This window comes from Haliotis rufescens, unplaced genomic scaffold (genome assembly GCF_023055435.1).
Source record: "Haliotis rufescens isolate VD_foot unplaced genomic scaffold, xgHalRufe1.0.p SCAF_5, whole genome shotgun sequence".
Lineage (NCBI taxonomy): Eukaryota > Metazoa > Mollusca > Gastropoda > Lepetellida > Haliotidae > Haliotis > Haliotis rufescens.
Window position 1 is genome coordinate 4,320,099 of NW_025964223.1, and position 22,880 is coordinate 4,342,978.

Genomic DNA, 22,880 nt, shown 5'->3' on the forward strand with positions numbered 1-22,880 from the left:
TTCACACGCTTCACACGCTTTCGGTGTTTAATTACCAATTTCACCTGTGACTTAACACCAGCGGTCGCATTAAGGTGTGTTGTTAGGTAACGGCGCTAATGACAATTATGTTTGCCTATGTATGAGGTGATGAGGTGAAATGGGGCTTAACGTCGCGTCCAATATTATTCCACTTCTATAGCGACGTGCATGCACGTGTGTGTGTCTGGCTGCTTGTACTAGTCCGAACTAATGGCGATTTGTTTTCAAGTATTAGCCCACTGAGATACCATACCACAGTTTAACATGAATACCCCACCCAGACACAGTATACCGACTCCGAGCCGACTTAGCCTTTTTAGCCCCTTAATACCGAGTGCCAGGCAGGGTAACAACAAGTACCATCTTTTGACGTCTTTTGGAATGACGCGGCCGGGATCGAAGTCCGGACCTTCCGAACTCCGGGCGGAGGCTATACCACAAGACCGCGGATGAGGTCTGATTATGCATGAAGTGTAAGTGTTACTTAGACCTGAATGTAGCGTTCATAGCTGCCTGTCACACACTCTTGCACACAACTGTATAGTCACCGTAGTATTTGAGAATGTTTTCACTTATCACACTGAAATTGGTTATCAGCACAAAGCTGAAAACTTCCCATTTTTCTTTGAAGACATAAAGTATAATGGTGTGGTCGTCACTGGTCGTCAGTTGTTGTTGTTTGTTTGTTTGTTGTTTAACGCCGCACTCAGAAATACTCCAGCTATATGACGGCGGTCTGTAAATAATCGACAATCCAGCGATTGACATCATGAGCATGGATCCACGCATTGTGGATACGATGACATGCATCAAGCAAGTCAGCGAGTCTGACCACCCGATTCCGTTAGTCGCCTCTTACGACTAGCATAGTCAGTCGCCTTGCAAAATTGAGTCTGGGCCAATTTGATATATGCCACTTGGTTTGGTTGACACTCATTTCTGTACCGTCAAGCAGTACAGAACCATCAACAAAATCAACATTAACATTATGTCACACACCCTTGGCTCTGTTAAGAAAACTGTGGAATGCCTTGTTTTCATCATTAGTCTTGACATGCTTTACACGAGGATCATCAGACAAATAAATGTGCACAAAAAAGCTACCATGAAGAGCCTCCACGTTAATGAAACCCATTATAATTGGTAAAATATAAGCGATTGAGGGAAAAGCGATTCTGGTAGGATCTATTGCCTGACATGATTCTTAGTGTGAGTGTCGACACCCTGAATATCTTGTTTCTTCGTCGTCTTCTTCTTCCTCCTGACTAAGACCGTGTACTCCTGCAATCGGGCAATCAAGTGACGGACCCAAAAAGACCTGTGACACGATGGCGCGTTTACTGATTTTGTTAAAACATTAATTGGGTAACGTTAATTTTCAAGTGTGTCTGCACGAAATTAGCACCTGGTTGTTAAGGTTACCATGATGCCATATCCGACACTGACAGTGTCGCTAATCAGAAACTTATTACAAGGGCACATTCACCCTATTCCATTCAACCACGTTTCCACCGATCAATTCCTCAACCACTAACGTGAATCTCCCACCCGATTGGTTTCTCCCACTGACAAGAGCTCGGCTTAAGCCCCGACAACAAGCATGCGTGGGCAGACGCGGCTATGACAACCTACAGGGAGCAGGATCGTCAGTCGATCACCAATACCCCCGCATGACACCAAGTAAATTTGAGACATGCTGATCGCGTTCTACCTTGAGGGAAATCTATATATGGCTATGCAATGTAGATCTTTATAGTAGTAAGCTGTTGATACCACTGCACAACAAGTTGAAACGTTTGACAAGTACGCCGGTGCCGCTTGGGCGAGAGGCTCATTCACAGAAGAATATACTTTCCAAATGATCAGGCACGGTTTGTTGGCGGTGTTCACTGTGCATCTGACTCTATTGTTCCCCATCTGCCAGTTTGCCTCGCTTCCGCAGACAACCAATGATATAAAAGAACATTACTTTGGGAAAAGGCAAACGCTTGGTAAGCTCGCACCTGTTTGTTGTGATATTGATTACTGTGTGGTGATGGTCGTCGTTTCTTGCTTGTGTACTTTTCTTTTAGAAGCCGGGTAACGCCAATTTGTTTGTTTCCATTTGATAAATTCTTTGTATTTTCGTTACGAAAGTCAAATGTGATATGAAATTCAATGCTAGTGAATCTTTTGCAACGTTTCATTAATTTTCAAACTTAAGGTATGTATCTTTAACTGATCTGTATTTCAGTTTCCCGTTAACCGATATCAGTTGTTTTTTTTAAACACGAGGTGATTAAGAATTTTTGTTTGTACATAATGTTGTCTTCATATCTCATGAAAAAATTAATATTGAATTACTATTTCGACAAAATAAACATGAAAAACAATGTAAAACTTATTCCTACAGCAGAAGGGCTACATACTTGCATATTATATACTAAAAAACTAAGATGGGGATCGTGCAATTTATGTGATATTGATTGTATTGAAGACTGAGCACACAATTTCATAAACATATCTAACAAAATATTCATGATGCCTTACTTTCTTGTTAAGTATACAAAGAAGAAAAATACATGTGTCGATATTTTCTGTTTGAATTCTGATATTAATTAAGTTAATTTCTAATATTTATGTTACCATTAGGAAAAAAAATATATATCAGTTTATCTCTACTATTCATTAGAAATAATGCTTTCTGTGAAAATATTTATATCCTATTACATTAGATGACGCGTTTGACTTAAAAAGTACGCATGCAGTTACCATGAATACATTAACCTTTAGTGAACAGATTGATCATATTGCAATTGTATATCAGAGTGCACCCTTTCGGGGTCTTACTTTGCGAAAACTTTAAGCCATGAATACATAATTGATAAGGATATTTAGGTCGTTCTCTTTCAAAACGATGTTGAAAACTATTTAAATAATCACGATACTAACGGCCTTGTATCCAACGAGGATGATAAAAGCCATTGCATTAATACTTCTATCAAATTATTGCTACTGCTTTTTACAGACGATACTGTCTTAAGAGTAAGTAACACTTAATTTACAGAAACAAATTGATACTAGAAGGGTATATACCACTGATACGTTCTCAAATAGCTGCAACGAATGGAAATTATAGAAACATATCAGTACAACAAAGTCCTTGGCGATACAAGAAAGGTTTATGAGACGGTATTTATGTTAAACAGAGTAGCCCTTGAAAATGACACAACGTACAAATACCTTCGAATTACCTTAAGTAAAACATGCTACCTTGTGAACACTAGACAGACATAATGTGAAAAAGGAATGAAAGCTATGCACTATGTGATAGCAATAAGCAGATTTAATCTTTTGTCCATCAGTTGTCAACTTAAATTATTTGATGTATCAGTAGTACCAATCTTACAATTTGGTAAAGAAGTATGGGAATATGAAAATATGTCTATGATCCATACTGCAGTTCTAAGAACAAATCTTAACCTTACAAGTACGCCCTTGTACTCGGCTAAAAAGGAAGGAAATCTTTATATAAATCCCCTTGAAGACCCGGGTCTTCAGCAACACATGCTTACTGCTTAGGCGACTAACGGGATCGTGTGGTCAGACTCGCTGACATGGTTGATGCATGTCATCGTATCCCCATTGCGGAGATCGATCCTCATGATGTCAATCACTTGATTTTCTGTCCCTGCAAGATTATTTTAAAGACCGCCGTCATTTTAGCTGAAGTATTACTGAGTGCGACATTAAAGAGAAAATACCCAAACTTTATATGTCAGTGTTTACACAAGGGTAATTAGATTCTTGAAAGAATACTCTGTTAAGGCCACAATATATCGTTCATTGTTCATAATTCTTTACTAAAATACACTACCAATGAATCGATGGGTTTTTTTTATGAACAATTTTTACCTAACTTGCAACACTGATATCTGGGACGAGCACACCTTATCATCTTTAGAAATATCATCTTTCACATCTTTAACATCTTTAAATATGACATTTCTACCGGTCTCCATGACCATTTCTTCAGAAATGGCATTGAGATGTAGAGAGGTCATCGAAAGTAAGATTCTATATATTATTCAAAAGCTCATGTAACTTTGAATGTTTTCTATTTACAACATTTCTTGAACCTGTTAAAATTCAAAGCTTCTTGTCATCAACTACCAATTGAGAAAGGACGATGGAATATATAAGAATATATAAGAATATTCTTACTTATCTGCATATTTTATCAGAACATTCTGTATGTGAAACGACCCCTTAATACAATCACATAGAATAAGTGTTTCAAAGAAATATCAAGTTCCTAATTTTTGCAGAATAATTGTAACAAATGTCAAATAGTCATCATCAAAGACAAACATGCTATTCCGCTAACTTTAACAAACTATGCACACAGTATATAGAGGTGCCAGCTCTCATTTCAGCTTTCATCCTGGACCCTTCAGATGATGAAAAGAGAAAAAAGCTTATCCTTTGTAAATTTTTGGGTATAAAACCTGTGGCTAACAGGGATAAGGCAACAAAAGACATGCATTATATTCTCTCCAGAACCAAACTACCCAGTGTATTTGCTGCTTGTCAGTATAATTTATTTGATGCTGTTGTCAGTTTGATGTGGGAGGAAAGCCTGAAGTGATACAGGTTTCAGACGTTTACAACTTTGATGAAACCCGCAGCGCGAGAATGGTGCAGACAATCATAATCGGGGCGAACCTGGATTCGAACCCATAGGTTTACATGTCCCTGAAACTGTGACAATGCCTGTATATATAACGTTACTTACGAGATTAGTTACCACCTGGATACAGCTTCGGACAGGAATCATCCAAGTAAAATATGATCATCCCAACTACCTTCCAAAGTATCGACAGGATGTTTGTTTGTTAGTTATTCTATAATATTTCAGCTATCTGACGGCGGTCTGTAAATAATCGAATCTGGACCAGACAATCCAGTGGTTAACATCATGAGCATCGATCCACGCAAATGGTATACGATAACATGCATTAACCAAGTCAGCGTGCCTGGCAGCCTGATTCTGTTAGTCGCCTCCTACGACATGCATGGGTTGCTGAAAACTAATTCTAACCCGGATCATCACGGGTCGTATCGACAGGAAAATTGGTCAATGTACAAACTGCTCCAAATATTTCAATCCCAAAATGTAAATTTTCTGACACTTTATATAAATGCATACTGTCAAGTAAAACCGTCATCTATCTGTTCATCTCTTTAAGCCCTCAATATACTATTCATATATCCATCCTTGTGTGTCATAAACGTCTGTTCTGATTAATGAGACCGAGAGCGAACACGATGCCTGCTTCCCAGGGGTCTTTCAATGGCAAAAAAATAACGAGGACTATTTCATCAGATATCGACAAAAAACGATCAAATGTCAGGATACAATGTTTAATGTTGTGGGTTAGAGGTACATGGTTTGTACAAACCCACCAGAGAAGAAACACGCCATGTAATGTTCATTTCAGAGAATACCAGGTTATTGTTACTTCAGTAAATCTTACTTCAGCGGAGGCACAGGTCATTCTAAAGTTTGTGGAAACCTATTTTAGCGGAGGCACAGGTCATTCTAAAGTTTGTGGAAACCTACTTCAGTTGGGGTACATGTTATTATAAAGATTGTGGAAACCTACTTTAGCTGAGGCACAGGTCATTCTTAAGATTGTGGAAACCTATTTCAGTTGGGGTACATGTTATTGTAAAGATTGTGGAAACCCACTTCAGTTGAGGAACAGGTCATTTTAAAGTTTGTGGAAACCTTCTTCAGTTGGGGTACATGTTATTATAAAGATTGTGGAAACCTACTTTAGAGGAGGCACAGGTCATTCTAAAGTTTGTGGAAACCTAGTTTAGCGGAGGCACGGGTCATTCTAAAGTTTGTGAAAAGCTACTTTAGCGGAGGCACAGGTCATTCTAAAGTTTGTGGAAACCTACTTTAGCGGGGGCACAGGTCATTCTAAAGTTTGTGGAAACCTACTTCAGTTGGGGTACATGTTATTATAAAGATTGTGGAAACCTACTTTAGCGGAGGCACAGGTCATATTAAAGTTTGTGGAAACCTACTTTAGCGGAGGCACAGGTCATTTTAAAGTTTGTGGAAACCTACTTCAGTTGAGGTACATGTTATTATAAAGATTGTGGAAACCTACTTTAGCGGAGGCACATGTCATTTTAAAGTTTGTGGAAACCTTCTTCAGTTGGGGTACATGTTATTATAAAGATTGTGGAAACCTACTTTAGAGGAGGCACAGATCATTCTAAAGTTTGTGGAAACCTACTTCAGTTGGGGTACATGTTATTATATAGATTGTGGAAACCTTCTTCAGTTGGGGTACATGTTATTATAAAGATTGTGGAAACCTAGTTTAGCGGAGGCACAGGTCATTCTAAAGTCTGTGGAAACCTACTTTAGCGGAGGCACATGTCATGCTAAAGTTTGTGGAAACCTACTTCAGTTGAGGAACAGATCATTCTAAAGTTTGTGGAAACCTATTTCAGTTTGGGTACATGTCATATTAAAGTTTGTGGAAACCTACTTCAGTTGAGGTACATGTTATTATGAAATTAATGGAAACCCACTTCAGTTGGGATACAGGTCATTCTAAGGTTTGGGGGAACCTACTTCAGTTTGGGTACAGGTCAAATTAAAGTTTGTGGAAACCTACTTCAGTTGAGGTACATGTTATTATGAAATTAATGGAAACCTACTTCAGTTGAGGTACAGGTCATTCTAAAGTTTGTGGAAACCTACTTCAGTTTGGGTACATGTTATTATAAAGATTGTGGAAACCTACTTCAGTTGAGGTACAGGTCATATTAAAGTTTGTGGAAACCTACTTCAGTTGAGGTACATGTTATTATGAAATTAATGGAAACCCACTTCAGTTGAGGTACAGGTCATTCTAAAGTTTGTGGAAACCTACTTCAGTAGAGGCGCATGTTATCATATAGTTTGTGGAAACCTACTTCAGTAGAGGCGCATGTTATCATATAGTTTGTGGAAACCTACTTCAGTAGAGGCGCATGTTATCATATAGTTTGTGGAAACCTACTTCAGTAGAGGCGCATGTTATCATATAGTTTGTGGAAACCTACTTCAGTAGAGGCGCATGTTATCATATAGTTTGTGGAAACCTACTTCAGTAGAGGCGCATGTTATCATATAGTTTGTGGAAACCTACTTCAGTAGAGGCGCATGTTATCATATAGTTTGTGGAAACCTACTTCAGTAGAGGCGCATGTTATCATATAGTTTGTGGAAACCTACTTCAGTAGAGGCGCATGTTATCATATAGTTTGTGGAAACCTACTTCAGTAGAGGTGCATGTTATCATATAGTTTGTGGAAACCTACTTCAGTAGAGGCGCATGTTATCATATAGTTTGTGGAAACCTACTTCAGTAGAGGCGCATGTTATCATAAAGTTTGTGGAAACCTACTTCAATAGAGGCGCATGTTATCATATAGTTTGTGGAAACCTACTTCAGTAGAGGCGCATGTTATCATATAGTTTGTGGAAACCTACTTCAGTAGAGGCGCATGTTATCATATAGTTTGTGGAAACCTACTTCAGTAGAGGCGCATGTTATCATATAGTTTGTGGAAACCTACTTCAGTAGAGGCGCATGTTATCATAAAGTTTGTGGAAACCTACTTCAGTAGAGGCGCATGTTAGCATATAGTTTGTGGAAACCTACTTCAGTAGAGGCGCATGTTATCATATAGTTTGTGGAAACCTGCTTCAGTAGAGGCGCATGTTATCATATAGTTTGTGGAAACCTACTTCAGTAGAGGCGCATGTTATCATATAGTTTGTGGAAACCTACTTCAGTAGAGGCGCATGTTATCATAAAGTTTGTGGAAACCTACTTCAATAGAGGCGCATGTTATCATATAGTTTGTGGAAACCTACTTCAATAGAGGCGCATGTTATCATATAGTTTGTGGAAACCTACTTCAGTAGAGGCGCATGTTATCATAAAACCTGTGGAAACCTACTACAGTTGGGGTACATGTTATTGTACAATTTGTTGAGACTTTCAGCTACTTCGGTGCAGGTAATTTAAGCAACTTAATTCAGTTGAGGTACATCTTATTATAAAGTTTGTGGAAAACAATTTCGACAAAGATATAGATTATTATGAAGGTTGTGGAAACCTACTTCAGTAGAGGCGCATGTTATCATATAGTTTGGGGAAACCTACTTCAGTAGAGGCGCATGTTATCATATAGTTTGTGGAAACCCACTTCAATATACTATTCATATATCCATCCTTGTGTGTCATCAACGTCTGTTCTGATTAATGAGACCGAGAGCGAACACGATGCCTGTTTCCCAGGGACCTTCAATGGCAAAAAAATAACGAGGACTATTTTATCAGATATCGGCAAAAAACGATCAAATGTCAGGATACAATGTTTAATGTTGTGGCTTAGAGGTACATGGTTTGTACAAACCCACCAGAGAAGAAACACGCTATTGTAATGTTCATTTCAGAGAATACCAGGTTATTGTTACTTCAGTAAATCCTACTTTAGCAGAGGCACGGGTCATTCTAAAGATTGTGGAAACCTACTTTAACAGAGGCACAGGTCATTCTTATCTTTGGGGAAACCTATTTTAGCGGAGGCACAGGTTCTTCTAAAATTTGTGGAAACCTACTTAAGCTTTAGCGGAGGCACAGGTCATTCTTAAGTTTGTGGAAACCTACTTTATCGGAGGCACAGGTCATTCTAAAGTTTGTGGAAACCTACTTCAGTTAGGGTATATGTTATTATAAAGATTGTGGAAACCTACTTTAGCAGAGGCACAGGTCACTCGAAAGTTTGTGGAAACCTACTTCATTTGGGGTACAGGTCATTCTAAAGTTTGCGGAAACCTGCTTCAGTTTGGGAACAGGTCACTCGAAAGTTTGTGGAAACCTACTTCAGTAGGGGTACATGTTATCATATAGTTTGTGGAAACCTACTTCAGTAGAGGCGCATGTTATCATATAGTTTGTGGAAACCTACTTCAGTAGAGGCGCATGTTATCATATAGTTTGTGGAAACCTACTTCAGTAGAGGCGCATGTTATCATATAGTTTGTGGAAACCTACTTCAGTAGAGGCGCATGTTATCATATAGTTTTTGGAAACCTATTTCAGTAGAGGCGCATGTTATCATAAAGTTTGTTGAAACCTACTTCAGTAAAGGTACATGTTATTATAAAGTTTGTGGAAACCTACTTCGGCGAAGGTACATGTTATTATTTAGTTTGTGATGCAGGTCTCAGACGTTTAACCACTTCGGCGAAACCCACGAGCACGGGTTCGGTGCAGACAAACCTAGAAACATAATCAGGGCGAACCGGGATTCGAACCAACAATCATAGGTTTCTGGCGTGCCCAAAGGGACGCCACTCTGCACAACGAATCGCGGCCTTAGATGACTGGGTCACCCGTGCCCCCGTACAAGTTATTATAAAGTTTGTTGAAACCTACTTCAGTAAAGGTACATGTTATTATAAAGTTTGTGGAAACCTACTTCAGTAGACGTGCATGTTATTATAAAGTTTGTGGAAACCTACTTCAGTAGACGTGCATGTTATTATAAAGTTTGTGGAAACCTACTTCAGTAGACGTGCATGTTATTATAAAGTTTATGGAAACCTACTTCAGTAAAGATACATGTTATTATAAAGTTTGTTGAAACCTACTTCAGTAAAGGTACATGTTATTATAAAGTTTGTGGAAACTTACTTCAGTTAAGGTACATGAAATTATAAGGTTTATGGAAACCTACTTCAGTAGAGAGATGTTCTTGTTTAGTTTGTGGAAAGCTACTTTGGAGAATATACAGGTTATTATAAAGTTTGTGGAAACCTACTTCGGCGAAGGGACATGTTATTATAAAGTAACTGGAAGTCTTCTTCGGCGAAGTTATAGATTATTAAAAAGTTAGGAGCCGTTGGTTTGGCAGACCATATTTTATTCCTCTAAAGGTTTCCGGGACAAACTAAAATATTGCTGCATATGTATTAAAATACAATTCACTTATTCACTTTGTCGGGTAGATCACTTTTTTTAATTAGTTCAATAGTAAAATGATAATTCTGTTTGATTTGTTGAAAGAGAATAAGTCCATCTTCACTAGTGTACATTGTGAGATCAAAGCATGAATAGCATTGACCAGCTGTCTTCTAATGCGAGGCGGAACTTGACAGGCAATCTTATTCCGGACTAATATTTCTCAGTGCTTTATACTTTAAACTTCGTTTTTCCATGCTGCTGTTGAAAGGGCCAATAGGAAGCTATGAATAAAAAAAACCTATCCAATAATATCCACTTGTACTTCATCAAATCGTCTCTTAACTGATTTTGACATTTGTCATACTCCCAGCATTGTCAATCACTTTTCTGTGATAATCAGCTGATAATACACACTGTCAACCATTTGAAAGGGGAATCGTAATTCTCAAAATACTAAGAAGGTCAAGCTGTTAAAAACAACAACGTGGGATACAAAGAACTGCGTAATAAATGCCAGAAAAAACGAGAGAGGGGGAATATGAATCATCCTCATCTGTGACATTACAATTAATGGTACAACTGCATCGAAAATACTAAACAATTTTGCTACACTGATAAGTATTTGGTGAAGCAAATTCAAGAACTCACAAAATAGATTTTGTAAATGTTACCTTTATGATAATGTTGTTTCGGCCAGAACACGCGTATGTATTTACAGACGTTTTATCTTACAGGACGTCATCGAACGTTCACACCAAGCTATTTCTATTTACTAGCTATAAGGGGCTATTTTTTTAATGTCATGGGGGTTTGTAGACATGACCTAACTTGACGTTATAAAATCATTATCTTGTTTAAAAAGGGTATTGCATTGTGACGTATTCAGGTCATGTGTTACTTTAGATCTTCCAGCCTTTGGGAAACGTTCGATGTCTTCCTTTAAATTCCTACTCTATTCCAAATGTATGTAAACGGTATCCTATTATGTCGGAACAACAGTCAGAAGAAGGATTATTTGTTTCAAGCATTTCATGGGTAATTTATTTTTTCAATTGAATCCTCCATTCCCCCCAACCCCGTATATCAAATGGACGCTCCGGAACTCCCATTTCGGTGATATTCTTAACTATCTATGTTAATACATATCAGTGGAATAAAATAATTATCTGCTAGAAATAGATACCAGGGGGAGTAAGCACATAGCAAACCCTGTGTGTGCAACATACACCACAACAGGGCAATAAAGAAACTAAATAGAGGGAAGCATTGATAGCATAATGAGGTTTTTATGAGCATAATAAACTGTCTACGCTATCTTCCACATTATTGTTTTCATAATAATGTCAACAAGTTCCATTATTGCAGACCATACATAGTTACATTGTCACGAACCAATCAACACTTACTGCTAAAGACGATTGATCGATGTCCGAAATAAGCCATGGTCAATACATCGATAAGACGTTTATAACTACCAATTGATGCCGCACTACTTATCGATAACATCTATACTATCGATTAACGTCATTTAATGTTAAGATGATGTTCATAGTTATTGCTTCTATTCTTTTCTTTTAATCGAAAATCATCTTGCTTTGTGTGCGCGTGTCCATTCATAATGTGTTCCCATAGATACTTCCGCACAATCCTGATGCAAAGAGGTATCAAGTCTCATAATGTCTTACGGAATGTAATTGTACCTTGACGTTAAAATGTCTTGGAAAGTTTAAACGTGCGAAGGTTAAAAGTATCTTGAAAATCCTAAAGTAAATGTTAAATACACGCCAATAAGTGAGTGAGTGAGTGAGTTGCGTTTTACGCCGCTTTTAACAGTATTCCAGTTATATCGCGGCGTGTCAGCTTAATGTGGGAGGAAAGCCCGAAGTGATGCAGGTCTCAGACGTTTACCACTTCCGCCCAGTCGTCTAAGGCGCCGCGATTCGCTGTGCAGAGTTGCGTCCCTTGGGCATGCCAGAAACCTATGATTGTGGGTTCGAATCCCGGTTCACCCCGATTATGTTTCTAGGTTTGTCAGCACCATACCCGTGCTCGTGGGTTTCACCGAAGTGGCAAACGTCTGAGACCTGCATTACCTCGGGCTTTCCTCCCACATTAAGCTGACACGCCGCGATATAACTGGAATAATGTTAAAAGCGGCGTTAAACCCAACTCACTCACTCTATGAAGGTTCATACTCCAATGAACTCACACAAAGTGAAAGTCAAATCTTATAAAAAAAAATTATCACTATTTTGGACCTCAAAGGATCTAGATCTATAAGCAATATTTAGTACGTGTGACTTCATGTTTACACTGGTAGCCATGCAACAACCAGCTGTATCGCGGAATAAAATAGTTTCTCAAAACGAGAGGTGACATGAACGTATGTAAGCTCAACATGTTCTACAGAAACATCTTTTGTAGTTTAAAAAAAAAAAATGTATTCAAATAATATCCTCATTAGATGAGAAAGGACTGTTAAGAACCACCTCGGTAAGTCAGTCACAATGAAGCGCGTCGTAATACATTTACATCAAGCACAAGACGTAAAATGGCCGACGATAAACGTGACGGTAGAGATCTCGGATATTATAAATGAACCTGTGGCGGTTACATGTGTTAGTCATCATTGATCAACTGGCCGATCATTGGAAGGTGATTAGGGGGCACGGTTTGGCTCGGTCGTCTAAGGCGCTGCGATTCGCTGTGCAGAGTTGCGGCCACTGGGCACGCCAGAAACCTATGATTGTGGATTCGAATCCCGGTTCTCCCCGATTATGTTTCTAGGTTTGTCAGCACCATACCCGTGCTCGTGGGTTTCACGGAAGTCGTAAACGTTTGAGACCTGCATCACTTCGGGCTTTCCTCCCACATTAAAGCTGACACGCCGCGATATAACTGGAATACTGTTAAAAGCGGCGTTAAACCCAACTCACTCACTCACTCACTCACTCACTCACTCACCAACTCACCCACCCTCCCACCCACCCACTCACTCACTCACTGAAAGGTGATTAAAGATGTGTTAAAGATTAGACACTATAGTAAATTTCATAGATTGCTGTAGACTGTCACTGTCAGCCTCGGCACGGATGGAGTCGATACTACAATAGTTTGAATGTGCATTTCTTCGTTTTGTTCACTATAGTTTCGGTATTAGCGAGGATCATGCAGTCAAATTCTCTGACGTTGCTCAATGAGTACAAAATCCCTGAGTTTATGATTAAAGTTTCTAAATGATCAGACAGAACGCTTTTGTATGTATTCGTTCAAAGGAATTCTCAGGGGTTTCCCAAGGAATGTGGAGGTAGTCCGTCAGTGTTTACGTCATTTCAAGAAGACAGTCTCGTGAAAAACGTATGAACGTCAAATGGTGTCGTTCATACACATATGAACGCCAATTTCGCGGTCATGTGATCGACCACGTATCCAATGGAAAAGCCGTATATCGTGTAAACTTCAAATTATATAATTATTATCACATGAACACACCTGATAACTCCCATAATGATGTGTGAAGGTTAGCCACATTTCATAAACAAGCGGACCGCCTCCGTGGTCTAGTGGAGAGCGGAAGGTCCGGGGCTCGATACCTGGCCGCGTTAATTAACCCTTTGTCGGAGAACTAAATACTGACCTAGCAAGGACCTCATTATCGGCCATTAATGCATTTTTGCAAAATAATGTTGGTTCGCCCTGTTGAATCCAGCGTCTCCAAACGTGTTGATGAGAACTTGTAAGCATAAATTAACAAATAACACGCTATATAGAAAAAAACATAAACGCATTTTATGATATTCTGCATATTTTTTTTTATTATTAATCATTTGGGGGAATAAATATTTAAAGGAGTTTATGTTATATATTTTTTTAATAAAAGATCACAAACTGAGGCATGTGATACATACATGTTCAATGACACGTAATTGTATGCCTATATACTATTCATAACTAGTGTCACCGGTGCTCCAAACGGTGTGCTGCTTTCTTCCCACAATGCCTCTCTGCGTGAAGAACTTTCTAATCAGCCAATCAACGTCGAGGCATTGCTGAGTGAATCATTCAGATAAACACATCTGACTTTAAAATCTCAAAAAACGAATATATTCGGGGAGTTCCGAATGTAAAAGAATATAGCAGCGCTATTATAGATATGTTGTAGTGGATAGTTTGTGGATCATGTCGTTTCCGAGTTCCATGAACATCTACACCCAAAAGATCTACTACTTTTTGTGTCTTTTTGAGTTTGCTAAGACCAAAATTTCCAAAACGACGTAGTAAACCAATGAAGCCAAATTTTTTTAGAAAGCTGACATTTGATTGGCTAAAAAACCCACGCGTTCAACCCCATGGTTCAACTGACGCGGCCTTCAAGCATAAGGGTGTTGTATTTGAGTAAAATCTGATGTTTTTAAAGAACTTACTTCATGAACTAACAACGAGTTAAAGAACACAACGATATTAATACCAAGCCGTGGGCGTATTTGTCTTGAGCCCCATATATACATTGTGTCCCTTGGTTGCTCCAGGATCCGCTGATAGTTGAAATGATTACCAGATATGATCTATGTTTTGTTTTCACTGTACCCGTTGTTATTGGTTTCACCCAATGGCAAGTGTAACGTCAGTCCCCCTTCCTAATTAATCCGACACCTTGAATAGTGTTCAAAGTGGAGTGAAATTCAACGCACTCCCTCACAAACTTGAATAACTAGCCGGAACATGTAGGTGGAAATATTTCAATCTCAGATGTTGCCTGCGTATTGAACATGTCGGGCTTGTCAATTGACATGAAACAGTTGGGACCGACAACCGATTATTCCAGTGTAGTGCAAACGACTTGATCGCCCAATGCGTGCTGGGCGATATCCATTGAATTACTCTGACACACGAGTCCATCAGCTAGGGGATCTCCACCCCCAACGAGACGTGGGTCTGGTTTGGAGTGGTGGGTCAATGCGTGGTTGATGATGCAGTCTTAGACAATGACGATATTTGTCAAGATGTATGTTTACTGTAGTCGAACAGGTTTAATCCTATATTTAAAAAAGGGAAGCTGTCACGTTTCTTTTGAGTAACTTGCATTTTCTTCACTTACCTCTACAATAAAAGGGGCGGTCGACTAGCCTAGTGGTTAAAACGTTCGCTCGTCACGCCGAAGACCCGGGTTCGATTCCCGACATGGGTACAATGTGTAAAGCCCATTTCTGGTGTCCCCCGCCGTGATATTGCTGGAATATTGCTAAAAGCGGCGTAAAACCATACTCACTCACTCACTCTAAAATAATACGCTGCGTTGGTCCATATATTTGTGGAAATACATGTTTGTTTGTTTCTTGTGTTGTTAAATGCCGCGCTCAGCAATATTCCATCTGTATGACGGCCATCTGTAAATAATCGAGCCTGGACCAGACAATCCAGTGATTGACATCATGAGCATCGATCCACCTAATTGGGAAACGATGCCATGCATCAACCAAGTCAGCGAGCCTGACCACCCGATCCCGTTAGTCTGCTGAAGACCACATCTTCCCCGGATCTTCACGGGTCGGAAACACATGTATGAATATCTGTTGTCGTGGGTCAATGTTTCCAAATCGCACTGAAGGATTTCGTATGGAGACTGGATATTGTATCAGCTACTGCTGCAAAACCAGATATGTAATTAATTAAAATTATCAGTTAATATTAAAAGAAGACTCATCTCGGAACAATGTATATTTTGTGACATGTAAATTCTTATTTCAACTGTGTGAAGCATGATTTTTTTCAAGCATTTCCTGGTGCAATTTATTTGAATATAATATAGAATATCAAGTGCATTCGTCAACACTCGTCCCTTTCCGTAACCTGCCAAGAAGACTCGTCCCCCTATCGATGAATTTTATGTGTTATGAAAATACGACAAACCAATCAGAATGCGCGTATGATTTCAAGTTCTTCGTCAAATAATCCCTCAGAAATATTTTTTGATTGTACATATGTCTTACATCTAAAAATATACCAAAGACACAGTGTTCAATCACACTGTATAATTCCGCATGTCCCGATGTGCTTTAAATTGCATCTGAAATATATATAATATATGGGGAAATGTGAGTGAACCATTAAGCAACGAGTTGACAGTTGTTTTAGGTATGCCCGTTTGCGCTAAGACGGAACCCGGTCGCAAAAATGGTCACGAGCGGGGCACGAGTCGCCATTAGGCTTGTCCACGTTGGTCACGAATGTATCAAGTGGTCGGCCCCTAAGATGAAAGCCGATCCACGTAGGCACCTAATGCAGTATTCTACAAATATTTCAGGTGCCATCTAAATGAGTAAACTATAAATATGGAATTAAATCATTTCTAAAACATATACTGAGTCATATTAAAAACTTCTTTAAAAAAAAAAAGTAATCCCATATATGATATACAACGGACAAATGTGTCAGAGAAGGTAATTTTTAATCATTAATGTCCAAAGAAGGATTTTAATTAACGGTGGTAACCATAATTTGTTCCAAGCACCTACGGTATTCGGTAATAACATCAACAGTTTAAATCATAAGTCCCAAGCACGAGAATCTGATGGCACACAAGTTCAGTGGCGTGTATGGCCACCATGTGCGTTGACAACTGCCACACAACGCCTCCGCATGGACCTTGTGATGCGTGTGAACACATGATTGGGAGGACGACGCCATTGTTGCTGCAAAATGGTGCCAAGATCTTGTAAATTCTGTAGTTGGTTCTGGAGAGTGCGCAGACTTCTGCCAAGAGCATCCCAGACGTGTTCGATGGAATTGAGGTCGGGAGACCTTGACGACCAGTCCATGACGTTGGCTCCCGCATTCTGAAGGAAATTCCTTGTCAAAATTTCTGTGTGGGGTCTGGCATTGTCGTGTTGGAAGATCAAACCGGGTCCATGTGCTGCCATAAAAGGCAGAAGTTCTGGTGCCAGTACCTGGTCGCGGTAAGCAGCAGCGTTGAGGTTGCCACGGATGACAAGAAGCCTAGAACGTGCATTGCCACAGAAAGCACCCCACACCATGACACTTCCGCCTCGAAATCTGTCAACTTCCTGTACACAACACTGGGGGTAATGTTCATGACGGCGCCTCCACACCCTCGCCCTACCAACAGCAGATCGAAGATTAAATCGGGATTCATCACTGAAGACGACTTGATTCCAATTCCTCTGAGTCCATCGTAAGTGTCGCTGTGCCCACAATTGACGTTGACGTCTGTGTAATTGAGTCAGAATCGGCCCGCAGTATGGCCGTCGTGCTTGAAGGTGAGCAGTTCTCGTACGGTTTCGAACAGTTTGCGCACTCAGTCTACCCCTAAACAGTTCATTTCTGGTTGATGTAGCCGTCAAAAATCGGTTGCGGAGCTGACGTAAGACAATCTGACGATCCTCTTCATGTGACATCACACGTGGTCGACCTGGCCGAGGGCGATCAGCGGTGGTATCCGTTTGCTGTAGACGCGTCTGTAAATCAAAAACAGTCCGTCGACTACAACCCATTGTCCTTGCGACTTCAGCTACGGACGTTCCCGTCTGCAACATGCCGATGGCACGTTCACGTTGCACATTTGAAAGGCGTGGCATGACAAATGGCCGTAAAGACTTTTGTTTTCTTGTGTTTTTCTTTTTTTGTTAATGACTGCTAAAAAGTATGCCTGAAAACACGTGCGGTATTATGGCCACGTGACCAGTTGCACGTGAAAAAACACTTTTGCCACTATAGTGCTGTGCATATGATTTTGATCGATTCACCTGCACAAAAACGGAAGTTATCTGAAGACAATACCTGGCCATTACTGTTTAAATACACAATAAGGGCCCACAATGATAACTGGTCAAAATGTTAAAATTTTAGGATTGTGAAGTTTTTAATTTGGTTCAGTATATTAAAACAAGTATCTAGAAGAAAACAAATCTGAAGGCAATATTTTTGGAAAAAAACGTAGAAACCTACTCATATTCCGGAAACTACCGAGAGTTAATGAGCAGAGTTGTCATCACGTGACTGACGTCATAGTTGACTTGCAGACGATCACTGTTTCTGTATCTGTCTGGTAGATGACAAGCGTTCGCCATGGCATCACCTGACAATGCCATCGATGAAAACGTTGATTTTTCGCTCAGTGACCTAACACATGTTCGTCCATATCGATATGAGCCGGAGGTTAGTCAAAATAGTCTTGACAGCAGAAAATCCAAGTGGCTGTTACTGACGGTATACCGTCTCATATTAGGTCAGTGTCAACCATCTTGGATTTTTACTGACGGTATACGGGCTCATGTGGGGTCAGTAGTTCTGCTCTCTGATTGGTCAATCTCACAATGAGGCATAATAATGAACCTAAATGTGTTTTCTATCCAAGTAATGTCGTAAGAGGCGACTAGCGGGATCGGGTGGTCAGGCTCGCTGACTTGTTTGATGCATCGATCCCAGTTGTGTTGATTGATGCTCAGGATATTAATCACTGGATTGTCTAGTCCAGACTCGATTATGTTACAGACCGCCGTCATATAGCTGGAATATTGCTGAGTGCGGCGTTAAACAACAAACCAAACTATCCAAATGAATGTTTGCTGATAAAACTGTATTGCCTAGTGACAGTTCATACAGTTAACACATCGGTTTTTCGATTCATACCACAATGAACCGAAAACAATACACAGTCAATCCTTAAATATACATAAAACCGACACACAAATACTTTTTTTCACATTGACATTTATCGTAAAATCATTCCTGAGGCAAATACATGTACTTGATATTTTTTCTTCATTTTTCATGTCTAACTTTTCTCCTCGCTAAATCGGCCTTTTCGCTTGGACATTTCAAGAAATTACACTTGGTACTTTTGTGTGATGAACTAGTACGCCCCACGCCCACACAATTCCGCATACGCCGCGAATAACGGAAAATCACTTCATTGTCATGTAGATGAATGGACTGTAAACGACAACAAAATGGCAAACGCCTCTCCCCTATGACGTCTCGGGTACACTTTCAATTTGCATACACGCTGGTTGTGGCATCAGAGCAGTTGTTTGTTGTTTTTTAGATAACAATGAAATCACATAGGACTCCTATTTGGTGTTAATGTGTACTTTGTAAGACTCTTTGACATGTTTAAAAAGGTGTTTTTTCAAAAGATCTCCTTTAAGACCATTCCAAACTCCGTCGCACTTGCTTTCACGAAGACATAATGATCACGTCATGAGGCCTGTGTGCGGGGGTTATCGATAAACTGTTTCTATATTTCTCCACTCAGCTCTAATGTCACGTTTTATTGTATATAACTTTGCTTATTTCAGGAAAGTACCTCATACATTCTTATTATTCACGTGAGTATTTCACTAGTGATATCATCATAAGTAGAGGTAGTAGTTGCACTAGTAGTATCACTAGCAACAGCAGAGGTAGTAGTTGCATTAATACAATCACAAGCAGCAGAAGTAGCAGTTGCATAAATGGTATCACCGGCAACAGCAGTAATAGTTGCACTAATAGTATCACCAGTACGTTGCACGAATAGTATCACCAGCAACAGCAATAGTAGTTGCACTAATAGTATCACAATAAGTTGCACTAGTAGTATCACCAGCAACAGCAGTAAGTTGCACTAGTAGTAGCACTAGCAACTGCAGGGGTATTAGTTGCACTTATACTATAATCAGCAAGAGCAGTAATAGTGACACTATGCATGTTACCAGCAAAGCATGAGCATGAGCCCAAGTTAAAGTAGTGGCACAAGAAGTATCGCCAGCCAAAGTTAAAGTAGTGGCACAAGAAGTATCGCCAGCCCAAGTTAAAGTAGTGGCACAAGAAGTATCGCCAGCCAAAGTTAAAGTAGTGGCACAAGAAGTATCACCAGCCAAAGTAAAAGTACTGGCACAAGAAGTATCGCCAGCCAAAGTTAAAGTAGTGGCACAAGAAGTATCGCCAGCCAAAGTTAAAGTAGTGGCACAAGAAGTATCGCCAGCCAAAGTTAAAGTAGTGGCACAAGAAGTATCACCAGCCAAAGTAAAAGTAGTGACACAAGAAGTATCGCCAGCACTAGCAGTAGTGGCACAAGAAGTATCACCAGCCAAAGTTAAAGTAGTGGCACAAGAAGTATCGCCAGCACTAGCAGTAGTGGCACAAGAAGTATCACCAGCACTAGCAGTAGTGGCACAAGAAGTATCGCCAGCCAAAGTTAAAGTAGTGGCACAAGAAGTATCACCAGCCAAAGTAAAAGTAGTGGCACAAGAAGTATCGCCAGCACTAGCAGTAGTGGCACAAGAAGTATCGCCAGCCAAAGTTAAAGTAGTGGCATAAGAAGTATCGCCAGCCAAAGTTAAAGTAGTGGCACAAGAAGTATAACCAGCACTAGCAATAGCAGTAACACGTTTATCATTTTCAATGTGGACTGCATTGATGGATGCTGATTACTTTTTTTAACATAATCCCCTCAGAGCTTCACACTCTTCTGCCAACGATGCTAGAGTGTCTGATGCCACTGATGTAGAAAGCTTCCTGTTACTGGTGCAAAAGGTCCTCCACAGCAAAAATGGTCATCATTTGCTAAAAAAATCTTCAAGTTTGAGTGGTGGAAATTCAAAGCCACAGTCTAGGATTGCAGCCGTGGCGACAACTGACTTGTGCACAGGTGCAGTGTCCTGGTAGAACAGCATACATTGAGTGAGGTTTCCACAACGTCTAGCTTTGATGTTTTCACGCAGATGCCTTAGCTGATTAGCGTGAATCCCAGAAAATCGAAGTCGTCATTTTGCCAACTAATGAAACAGACTTTGTCTTCTTCCCCGATGAAGCATCATGGAGATTATGAGCTGCCCATGTACCCCATTCCCCACGTACACATTAGAGTAGTTGGATGAAAAGAAACAACATATTTTTGATGGAAAGGTCTTTAGTAACCTTTTCTATAATCACTTTAGAAATGTCTACTAAAAGCAGAGTCCATTGATACAATTCACATTATATCGTAAGCATGTGTTTATGAATCACTTTCACATAGGGATAACACCAGGTGATCTCGAAAAGGCGAGTGTATACCGCCCCACCGGTGACACCCGTCAAAAACACATGCAAAGGCAAGTCAAGTATTAAACTGAACAAACACCGGGACATTTTTGTAACTGATGCGTCAAATTTGGAAATGTCTACTGTTAACCGTTTTGAAAGCTTTACTACGGCTTTGAATGTTGTTACCAAGATCAAATAACGTTAAAGCAATACGCGCTTTGAAATCTTCTTACAATGAGTATGCTCGATTGCATCTCAAAAGTTGTTGACTGTATGCACCAAAGGTTGGAGCTGCTGTAATATTGCTCGACGTAAAGGGAAAGGTGACTGTTGCAAATTTGAAGTCCCTCTGAATCTCTGGCGTACAAGCCAAGGCCATCACTTCTGTGTGTAATGATTATGTCATCTCTAATTGTTTCACACAGTTACCACGCTACTTGATCACACTAAAGTGAATATAAAAGGCTGCGACTTGGAACAGTTGAAAGCCACTGTTGAGGGCTTATCATGATCGTTTCCCCCTTTCTAAAGAAGTGCTTTAAGTAGCCATAAAGCACGGACAATATCCATCCAGACCTACAGGTAAAGTAGTCTAAGTAGCCATAAAGCACGGACAATATCCATCCAGACCTACAGGTAAAGTACTCTAAGTAGCCATAAAGCACGGACAATATCCATCCAGACCTACAGGTAAAGTAGTCTAAGTAGCCATAAAGCACGGACAATATCCATCCAGACCTACAGGTAAAGTAGTCTAAGTAGCCATAAAGCATGGACAATATCCCTCCAGACCTTCAGGTAAAGTAGCCTAAGTAGCCATAAAGCATGGACAATATCCATCCAGACCTTCAGGTAAAGTAGTCTAAGTAGCCATAAAGCACGGACAATATCCATCCAGACCTACAGGTAAAGTACTCTAAGTAGCCATAAAGCACGGACAATATCCATCCAGACCTACAGGTAAAGTAGTCTAAGTAGCCATAAAGCACGGACAATATCCATCCAGACCTACAGGTAAAGTAGTCTAAGTAGCCATAAAGCATGGACAATATCCCTCCAGACCTTCAGGTAAAGTAGCCTAAGTAGCCATAAAGCATGGACAATATCCATCTAGACCTTCAGGTAAAGTAGTCTAAGAAGCCATAAAGCATGGACAATATCCATCCAGACCTACAGGTAAAGTAGTCTAAGTAGCCATAAAGCATGGACAATATCCCTCCAGACCTTCAGGTAAAGTAGCCTAAGTAGCCATGAAGCACGGACAATATCCATCTAGACCTTCAGGTAAAGTAGCCTAAGTAGCCATGAAGCACGGACAATATCCCTCCAGACCTTCAGGTAAAGTAGTCTAAGTAGCCGTGAAGCACGTACAATATCCATCTAGACCTTCAGGTAAAGTAGTCTAAGTAGCCATGAAACACGGACGATATCCATCTAGACCTTCAGGTAAAGTAGTCTAAGTAGCCATGAAGCACGGACGATATCCATCTAGACCTTCAGGTAAAGTAGTCTAAGTAGCCATTAAGCACGGACAATATCCATCTAGACCTTCAGGTGAAGTTGTCTAAGTAGCCATGAAGCACGGACGATATCCATCTAGACCTTCGGGTAAAGTAGTCTAAGTAGCCATGAAGCACGTACAATATCCATCTAGACCTTCAGGTAAAGTAGTCTAAGTAGCCATGAAGCACGGACGATATCCATCTAGACCTTCAGGTGAAGTAGCCTAAGTAGCCATGAAGCACGGACGATATCCCTCCAGACCTTCAGGTAAAGAAGTCTAAGTAGCCATAAAGCACGGACGATATC

The 22,880-nt window shown here is 40.1% G+C and overlaps 1 protein-coding gene across 2 annotated transcripts in view; it reads left to right on the forward strand.

The window, feature by feature from the left end:
- The first annotated feature begins 1,641 nt into the window (after positions 1-1,641).
- Positions 1,642-22,880, forward strand: part of LOC125373176 — a 30,822-nt gene continuing 9,583 nt past the window's right edge. The window contains exons 1-2 of one of the 2 annotated variants that reach the window (XM_048384098.1): positions 1,642-2,012; positions 19,361-19,390. In XM_048384098.1, the coding sequence (XP_048240055.1) occupies positions 1,880-2,012; positions 19,361-19,390 (163 nt within the window). In that variant the 5' untranslated portion in view covers positions 1,642-1,879. The remainder of the gene's footprint in view (positions 2,013-19,360; positions 19,391-22,880) is intronic. The other variant, XM_048384099.1, reaches the window with a different exon arrangement.